We start from the raw sequence: 10,115 nt of genomic DNA, 5'->3' as shown, positions 1-10,115 counted from the left end.
GTTCTTTATATTTTGTTTCATTAAGAATAAAGGAATTAAGAAAACCTGAGAATAACATATTAGTTGACCTTAGAAATGTTTTTACATCATTTATTGAACTTTTAGCAGCTATACATTTTCACTTGTTTGGTGTCTGAGTTAGAGAGCCTTGAGAGAATTTGAATTCATGTGATTTCAAAGAAGAGGTTCACTTTCAGAGAATCAGTCATTAGGCTTGAAATGTAATGCTTTTATGCCTTAGGTGTTTAACATTTTTATTTATCATGATCTTTGTAGAGGTAAAAAAATTGTGCCTTAAGTGATACAAAGTCAAAATGTATATAAATTATGTTTCAATCTCAAGGACTTTATGTATTTTTATTTAAAAAAAATCTTACTACCATATATACTTACAAATAAATAAGTACCTTATATTTCTCTGTAAAAATTAGTCTTATAGATAAAGCAACCAGGTAATCCATATTTCTACTATTAAGAAATGGAATTTTTAGTATAGCCTTTCAGACTTGTTTTCTGAGAATTGCTACACCTTTAAATTTCTGTTTTCAAAAATGCCACTGTACACTACATGGCATTCTCTCATCATCTTCTTTGTTTGACAATATTTTGTGAATATCTTTCCAGGTCAGGGACTTTCTTTAATAGCCTCTTTTATACACTCACATTTGTCAGTAGGCTTGAAACTTTTAATGTGTTAAACATTTGTTATATGTGCATGTAAAATGAAATCTTGAAGTGTCCGTATACCTTTTAACAGTTATTTATTTATCTCTTTATTTATAAGCCTGCGGTGGTTTCTGGTGTGCATAAGAAAATGAACATTAGCTTATGGAAGGCGGAGTCAATTAGTCTTGATTTTGGAGACCACCAAGCTGATCTCCTGAATTGCAAAGATAGCATTATTTCAAATGCCAATGTTAAAGAATTCTGGGATGGTTTTGAAGAAGTTTCAAGTATGTTGTTTTTGATTTTACTATTTTCTTAATCATATCCCCCCAAAATGATAAATTGCAAATGTAACTTAACAGACTTTTTAGTCTTTGAAACATCCGTATTACATTATTATCTAATAAAAAGAAACAAGTAATTGGAAAGAAAATACTGGGTCCTAATTCTGTCTCTTACGCTAATTTTCTTTGACCTGGAAGCTGTTTATAGTGTACTCATATGTGGGGACATTTTTGGCAACCTCATAAATTGTGAGAATTGAATTATATAGTTTATGTAAAACACTTTGAAGATTAAAAGTATAAAAAATAAGATTGTAATGTTAACAAGATTTTTATAAAGATAGAATTTTCTGAGCTATTACGAGTGATGCAATATATCCTATCTATGTACAAAAAGAACAAAAGTTTTAATACTACATTAAATACATAAGGAATAAAAATCAGTAAGCAAACATTCATTAAGCACATACTATGCAATAAATCGTTCGTTCATTTACATTTCTCCATCTCCAAACATTTGTAAAAATAAAAAGACAGAAATTGCCTTTTTAATAATTAACTGCATTCTTTATAGAACGGCAAAAAAACAAAAGTGGAGAAACAGTTGTCTTAAAATTGAAAGATTGCCCTTCAGGAGAAGACTTTAAGACTATGATGCCAGCAAGGTTTGAAACTTTTCGTTTTACTCTTGACTTTTTAGAGTTGAGCTGAGATTATCCCCAGAAGGTGGGATAAGTAATTGTAATTGTGACCTCTAGTCCTTTTCTTTCATGATTAAGAATAAGTAAGAAGCAAAACTGAATCTCTGTAGTCTCAGCAAGGGGAAAGTCTTTATGTTAGGGTAGTGAAGGAATGAATGCTTACTCATGTTTTTTTTTTTTACATTTCTTTTTTTTTTTTTTTTGAGACAGAGTCTCACTCTGTTGCCCAGGCTGCAGTACTGTGGCATCAGCCTAGCTCACAGCAACCTAACCTCAAACACTTGAGCTCAAGCGATCCTCCTGCCTCCGCCTCCCAAATAGCAGGGACTACAGGCATGAGCTATCATGCCCGGCTAATTTTTTCTATATGTATTTTTAGTCGTCCATGTAATGTCTTTCTATTTCTGGTAGAGACGGGGTTTGGCTCTTGCTCAGGCTGGTCTCCAACTCCTGAGCTCAAAGGATCCACCCACTTCGGCCTCCCAGAGTGCTAGGATTACTGGTGTGAGCCACTGCGCCCAGCCAACGCTTACTCATGTTAAAGAACACAGGGTCTTGTTTGAGATGTTCCTTCTATTGGATCTTTTAATTTTGTATTGGTTAAGGAAGCAGTATTGCTGTTTTAGTCAGTTTTTATGTTCATTTAAACCTTAAATGAAGTCAGGGAAAATGTTAAGCTGTCTTAAGGAAAGGTTGTCTGGTGTTTTGAACACCTTGAAAATTATATATTTGAAAGCACTTAAAAATGCAAATCTTTATTTAAAATAAGGCAATGTTGTTATTCTTCAGATATGAAGATCTTTTAAAAAGTCTGCCATTGCCAGAATATTGTAATCCAGAAGGAAAATTCAATTTGGCCTCTCATTTGCCAGGATTTTTTGTACGTCCTGATCTGGGACCCAGATTGTGCAGTGCCTATGGTAGGTATAAGTTCACATTTCACCCAATTTGGAATTACATGGGATTTTAACAGATTTCTGTTCAAAAATAAATAGTCTGATGATTTTTAGTTTGTAACTAAATCTTTTTTTTTTAATAATCCATTGAAATCCTTTTTTATATTAAGCAGTATATTAGGAATTAATGGCCAATGTATAGTTAAGTCCTGCTAGTTCCTCACAAAATAGTTTATTATTGATATTTAATAAGACATTTTGTAATATACATATAATTATAAAAATAATAGGACATTTTATGGATTATGGCTTTTAGGAGCAGAGTTTTGTTTGGGTTTTGTTTTATTTTGTTTAGTGCCATGACTCAGACACAAACCATAGGGATAGGTTTTTGTAATGAGACTAAAACTCAAATTGTAATTAATAAATTATGCCAATAGAGTTAATTTGGGGGGAATATCTGATTATATTATTAGTACAAAAAGTATTTTGTCAAGTAAAATTTTTGTTTTGTACACAGGTGTAGCTGCTGCTAAGGATCATGATATAGGAACAACAAATCTCCATATTGAAGTTTCTGATGTTGTAAATATTCTGGTGTATGTTGGCATAGCTAAAGGAAATGGCATTCTCTCAAAAGCAGGTAATGAAACTTAATAGCAGTGTTTGGAATTAAGAGTTGAATAATCATGTACACTAGTATCATCCAGAATGTCAGCCTCTGAGTTAACAGCAAAGGTTTCAAAAAGAATTCCAATGGATATAGGGGTATTTTAATCATTATTACTTGAAGATTGACTTATTTTTCTGTCTCTTTTTCATATAAATGAAATTTTAGCATTAAAAGTAAATATTTTAATTTGCTCCCTTCCTATCATTAAATTGTTGTGTTTACAAAAATATACTGTTAAGCTCACTTATAACATTTATTGAAGAATAGAAAGTAGGTCCTAGGGCTCTAAAGATGATTAAGACATGGTTTGTGCCTCAAGCATTCTCTTTTCCCTCCAGTATCAGAGGAAGAATGGGTCTTTTCTCCTAAATAGAAGTAACTTTTCTATGTAGTACATGGGCTTCAGTTTCTATACTCTGTTTCTTTCTGAAACCTTGCTCCATCAGTTATTCTGTTCTTAATAGAGACATAGATATATAGTTCATAAGTCTTTAACCTTTCCTCTCCACTGGCTTCTTCTCTTCAGAATAGGAGCAGAGTCTAGACTATATTCCTTCTCTCTCTCAAAAAAAAAAAAAAGTAACCCCCCTTAAACCTTTCCATCATCCTATTGCTCCTGCCTTCATAAGAATTTCTTTGCTATCTCTCTTTTCACATTATAAGTCATTCCAATCTTGCTTCTATACCTACCTGAAATTAATAGTGCTACTGCTGTAACTCACATACATTTGAATAATTCAGCCATTTCTTTCTGGTGTTTTTATTACTCACCCCATCTGTTACAAATGGCACTGTTTTTTTGGGGGGGGGGTTGTTTGTTTATTTGTTTTTTGGAGACAGGGTCTCTCTCTGTAACCCAGGCTGTAGTACATTGGCCTGATCATAGCTCATTGTAACCTCAAAATCCTGGTGTCAAGGCTCCCGTCTCAGCCTCCTGTGTAGGACTGTAGGTACAGGTCACAATGCCCAGCTAATTATTTCGTTATTTTTTTTGTGGAGAAGGGGTCTCACTATGTTGTCCAGGCTGGTCTCCAACTCCTGGCTTCAAGCAATCCTCCTACCTTGGCCTCACAAAGTTCTGGGATTACAGACGTGAGCCACTGCACCTGGCCAGATGGCACTGTTAATCACTACCTCTTCTTCAGATATTATCCTTTGCTTTTGTGACATCACTTCCCTGATTCTGATCCCTTATGGCTGCAGTCCCCAGGCTGCAGACCTGTACTGGTCCCTGGCCTGCTAGGAACTGGGCTGCACAGCAGGAGGTGAGGGACAGGCAAGCTTTGTCTGTATTTATAGGTGCTCCACATCACCGCCTGAGCTTCTGTCCCCACACCCACACCCACTGTCCATGGTCAAATTGTCTTCCATGAAACCGGTCCCTGGTGCCAAACAGGTTGGTGACTGCTGCTTTATGGAGTTACAGACTTTATTCTAGAGTTACAGATATTGTTCTTTACCTTTTCTACTTTACATGCACTTTCTGTGAAATTGCTGCATGACTTCCAGCTATCACATAAATCGTTGATTCCATATCTGAAGCCCAGATGGATCTACAGCTTAGTGGCTAAGGTGCTACATGGAGATTCATTATAGTATTCACTCTATTTTTGTGTACATTTGACAATTTCTATAATACACAATCTAAATTTCCTCCAAACTATGGAAACTTATTTTTACATTGTGTTACTCAGCTCCTTTAACTCAGTGGTTCCCAACCTTTTTGACGCCAGGGACCAGCTTCATGGAAGACAATCCTTCTGTGGATGGGGGTTGAGGGTGTCCCAGGATGACCCAGGCACACGTTGTGTAGTCATTGTCTCTGCCAATGACAATGTGCACTTGTAGCTACTCCCCAGCACCAGCACAACCACCCCAGCTGCACCATAAGAGCATCAGGCACCAGACTCTCACAAGGAGCACACGATCTAGATTCCTTGCATGTGTAGTCCACAGTAGGGTTCTCGTTCCTATTAGAATCCAATGCCACCGCTGATCTGACAGGAGGCAGAGCCCACGTGGTGATGCCAGTGATGGGGAGCAGTGGCAAACATGGATGAAGCCTCACTTCCCCACCCACCTCTCGCCATGAAGCCCAACCCCCAACAGGCCATGGACTAGCACTGGACCTTGGCCCAGGGATTGGGGACAGCAGCCTTAACTGACACTGTTGACTATAATAGATAACCACTTCCACACCTGCCCAAGAATTTGAGACAGTAGGTACTCTTGAGTTATAGTCCCAGCTCTACCACACAAATGGGTGACCTGTGGTTCAGATTCCTTTCTAAGCTTATGATACCACAGACTTATCTTTTGTACTTTGTTGAGATCATTCTCTACTGCATAATATGGAAGTTACACCTGCTTTGCTCCATTGCTATTCATTCATATCCTTAAGTGCTGCAACTTTCTTACTAATATTTGTTCCTGCACACCCTCAGCTCCTGTTCCTAGAATAATATTTGATTTTTGAGAAAACTCAATATTTTAAATAATCCTTTGGCTCCCTTCCTTGCCCTTCCCTTCTCTTCCTTTCCCGCCTTCCCTCTCTTTATCTAAAAAATGTTTGTCACTTTTTAGAGGTGGTTGCAAAGAAAGCAACATTTTAGGATTATAATCATGCTTAAAACACTTAGAGAAAAACTGACCTACTTAGAATACATACCTTTTTCTCCACCTGCAGTGGCTGTCATACCTCCTTGTCTCCCTGGCAAACTCCTGTATTCATCCTTTAAAGTGTAACTCAGATTCTCACTCACCCTAGAGGGGTTCATTAAAAAAAGCAAACTTACTCTACTCTAGCCAATCATTCTCTTCCTTATGAAACCCCCCTCACTTTTTAAATTTGCAGTGCAATAAAATTTACAGGGAAACAAATTAAAAAAACCAATTCAGGGTTTCCAACTTTTATTTTTGTTAAGAAAACAAATTATAAGAGTATCAACTGTCATTTTTAAAGAGAACATTTTAAACTCTCCCCATATAAAGCATATAATCAGAGTAAAGAATAGTTTTTTTATGATAAACTTTTTACATTGTCTTTTATTTTCTTGTTTAGGACTAGGATAAAACTTTGTTGCAGATAACATTTAAGGACTGTGTGCCCTTTAAGACCCTCTTTAACTCCATGAGGTCTTGACAGGATCTGTCTTATCCTAGGATAGTGTCTGGCACACAGTAAACACTTAATACATGTTTGAATTAAGAAATCCTTGTAGCCAAGTTTGAATATAAAAAATCTTGCTGTCATAAATTAAAAAACATTTGTTGTGTCCTTTATAGCAAACAATAGCTTTCTTTTTCTTTTAAAAGAATATTTCTTTAAAATATTTACTGTGGTGAAATCAGTGAAAAAGATGACCTTCCTATGGTTCTACACATAAGAGGTAACCACAGTTAACATTTTCATTGTGTACTTCCCAAATTTTCTGTGTATATTACATATATATGTAGAATTTTTTTAGTTTAACATTTTACAAGGATGGCCTGATGTTTCCTCAAAACCACAACTTTATTCATGAAACATGTGCATTTGATTACAGATAATAAAATATGAGATCCTCTAGGAATTAATCAGAATACATTTTGCTCTGCCATTCATTAGTAATGGTAATGAGCAAATCCCTTCATCTCACTGAACTTTTTTACTCAGCCATAATAACCCACCTTGCTAAATAGTTACAGAGCAGACTAATTCATAATGATCATAAAAGTCCTTTGAGGTTATGACGTGCTATCAGTGCAAGTCATTGTTACGACCACCCTTTGAGACAGGGAGAAGGGTAGTTAAGTTTGAATAGAAGTTCTTAAGTTTTCTATCTCCTGCTCCTTTGTTTGCAGAAAACATAAACTGGGAAAATCACTGTTGCTCTTTCCCCAGTTCTCTTACAGTTCTAACAGTTTTGAATATGTAACTGGATTTGACTCCTCTTTAAGAATATTGATTGAGTCAGGCACTCTGCTCCTCTGATGGGTCAATTTTAGGAGACTTGTCTTTCTGGTAGTCTTTACTGACCATTTTGAAACTATGCTCCTGTTTTTCAGGAATACTCAAGAAATTTGAAGAAGAAGATTTGGATGACATTTTAAGGAAAAGACTCAAGGACTCTAGTGAAATACCTGGTGCTCTGTGGCATATTTATGCTGGGAAAGATGTTGACAAGATAAGAGAATTTCTTCAAAAGGTACAATTTAGGTTGCAAATAATTTATCTCTTCACCTTGAGCAAGGAATTATTAATTTGTTAATGCAACTTCATTTGGCATTCAGCAATAAAAGATCATTAAATAACTTTTACTTCAAGGTAACGGGGGTTTTGTTGAAAGTCAAATGCCCCTTTCTCTTGCTTCTTTCTGAAAGCCTGTTTCATGTTGAGGGTTTTGAGTGGCAATTTGTTCTCAGTTGCTAGTGCTCTCCATCCCTTTGTAATGATAGGACTAATCTGTTGATCAACCAGATGTTAGTTGGGTGGTAAAAAGTAACTATTGGGAGTTGCAGGGTCTAAAAACTAATGTTTCATGGGAACATCTAAAGAAGATACACTCTTTATTTCCTTTGAATCTGACTGCAGTGCTTCTACTCTATCATATCTGATTGCTGTGTGCTTATTTAAGGAGACTGAAATTTAGAGTAGTCAAACCTTTACTTTAGTTGTCGGACACTCTTAACGAAATTAATACATCAACCTGAAATAATCAGTTCAAACCTTTTCCTCAAATATTTTCCAAATTTTGTAGTTATGGGGATTTCTTGTAATGGATCATCATTGCGATTACGTTGTTACACTTCATCTTCCTTCTGGAAAGATTTAAGTTCTGTCTCTGTGATCATTGTGAAGTGAAGGAGCTATAGCTTTGTATACTACTACTATATTATCCCCAAATACCTACCAGTATTTTAATCTAAAATACCATTTGTGCCTTAAGCAGAAAATTATTTCACTGATTAGTAAAAGGTTCCCTTGAAGTTAATTTTTCAAGGGTTAGTAAGTTAGCCATACAAAGGTATTTATCTTTGTGCCTACCTTAGAATAAGGCTCCAGAAGTGTTGTTTATGAAATCTGTACATGTGAATGGTTTGGCTTTTGGGGGGAAAAAAAAACCTGTAAACTACCCTTTTCCTTATCTACGTGCTGTGCTCTTGAAACAATTGTAAGGAAAGAAACTGGTGGTAAGAAGGAAGTATGATTCACTCTATTAACAGTATTTCAGTGTGCTATATTGTTTTAATATTCTTTGGCTTCATAAATTATTGCCAAATGTTACTTATGAAGCTCAGTCATTGTTTTATGAGACTCTAACAAAAGACTATGTTGTTGTTATTGTAAATAAAATTGACATTTAACTGAATGGGATTTATCATTACCCTTGTTTAAATTGGTGTGTATATTTTTATTTTAATCCATATTTCAGATTTCAAAAGAACAAGGCCTTGAAGTTCTACCAGAACATGATCCAATACGCGACCAAAGTTGGTATGTGAACAAAAAGCTCCGCCAAAGGCTGCTTGAAGAATATGGAGTCAGAACCTGTACTCTTATTCAGTTCCTTGGTGATGCCATTATTTTGCCAGCAGGAGCACTTCATCAGGTATACACAGACTTATTTCTAACATATCTGTTACTGACTGAACTAACCAATCTTGAAAAAGAAATTGTTCTTAGTGTAGATATAAATGAAAGAAAACATAAGAGAATGGCCTGTACCAGTTTGCCTTCGTTAAAATGTAGTTCTAGTGCTTGAAGAAATCTAACAATTATATAACTTGAAAGCTTAAATTGTTTTAATATTAGCCAGATTTCCATTTGTATGTTGTCTCTGACTTAGTGGATTGAAATCTAATTTTTATGACCTCTTTTAGGGGAACTAGAGAGTTAGTTACTGTATACTTGTTCTCAGTAGTGAGGCTTAAAAGTGTGTGTGAGAGGGCTAGTGTATCCAGGCTTTTTAATCAAGTTTTAAGTGTACCCCCTGCCTCCCTTTAGCATGCTAACATAGCAAGAACCTGTTGAAAGAAAGATGTTATGTAATTTATTTAACTATTGATCCACAAAACTTAAAAACTAAAATACCTAGTTTTTGTTTCTGTAGCATGTAGCACCTGGAAGAATGGCAAAGAATAGATGGGGGTGGGTATGGAGGGTGAGGTTAAAAGCACACAGTGTATTCCTATAGATAGAATAGAGCTACCATCGCCCAGCTTAGCCTTTGTTATAACAAAGTGTGCCAGGGAAACTGGAGACCTCAAAAAGTTAGTTTGCCTCAGTGCTGGCCCCCCACCTTTTTACCACTCAGTAACTGAGATGTCAGATGCGTATTTGTTTACCAAGGAAAATTTCTCACACTTAATATAACTGTATGTGCAGTCACTGCCTGTTTAGCATTCATGAAACTGTAATTCACAATTACTCCTTAAGTGAGAATAGTTGCCTAGTGTTTAGGATGTGTCAGGTTCAGAGTCAGATTTCTCTTTTTTAGATCTCAAATGGCATTTATGATACAGTAGTAAAATATAAATGTCATAATAATTTTTTCTCTGTAATAACTTCCTAGGAAAATGTATTTATGTTAAATGGTTATATTTTTCCCATGAGCTTATGATCATTTCAGAGATGTTTTATCATTTATGATCCATGTTTAATTGGGCTTTACCCCACGTACCATTTCTTTGACTTCTAGCAGCTTATCAAAAAACAGCTAATCTGTATTTAAATGTAAATGCCCTCAAAAGAACAGCCTATTTAAGAGAATTATAGTACTGTAAATTTTTGTAAATAGGAATAATCCTTTGATAATAGAAAATAGACTTCCCTGAAAATCCTTATTCACATGTTCAATTTATCCAATATCAGCTTTCTTATGGTTAAACTGGACTGTGCAGTCGTTTTTTTAAA

At 35.5% G+C, this 10,115-nt stretch overlaps 1 protein-coding gene across 5 annotated transcripts in view; it reads left to right on the top strand.

Annotated features, from left to right (window-relative positions):
• The window catches only part of JMJD1C (jumonji domain containing 1C), a 313,120-nt gene that overhangs the window by 295,840 nt on the left and 7,165 nt on the right, over window positions 1–10,115 (top strand). For all 5 annotated transcript variants that reach the window (XM_045568265.1, XM_045568263.1, XM_045568264.1 and 2 more), the window contains 6 exons: window positions 785–953; window positions 1,525–1,615; window positions 2,441–2,571; window positions 3,068–3,190; window positions 7,268–7,407; window positions 8,635–8,811. In XM_045568265.1, coding sequence (XP_045424221.1) covers window positions 785–953; window positions 1,525–1,615; window positions 2,441–2,571; window positions 3,068–3,190; window positions 7,268–7,407; window positions 8,635–8,811 — 831 coding nt within the window. The remainder of the gene's footprint in view (window positions 1–784; window positions 954–1,524; window positions 1,616–2,440; window positions 2,572–3,067; window positions 3,191–7,267; window positions 7,408–8,634; window positions 8,812–10,115) is intronic.

The sequence above is a fragment of the Lemur catta genome, chromosome 14 (assembly GCF_020740605.2).
Source record: "Lemur catta isolate mLemCat1 chromosome 14, mLemCat1.pri, whole genome shotgun sequence".
Classification (NCBI taxonomy): domain Eukaryota; kingdom Metazoa; phylum Chordata; class Mammalia; order Primates; family Lemuridae; genus Lemur; species Lemur catta.
This window is presented reverse-complemented; position numbering and strand designations above follow the sequence as displayed.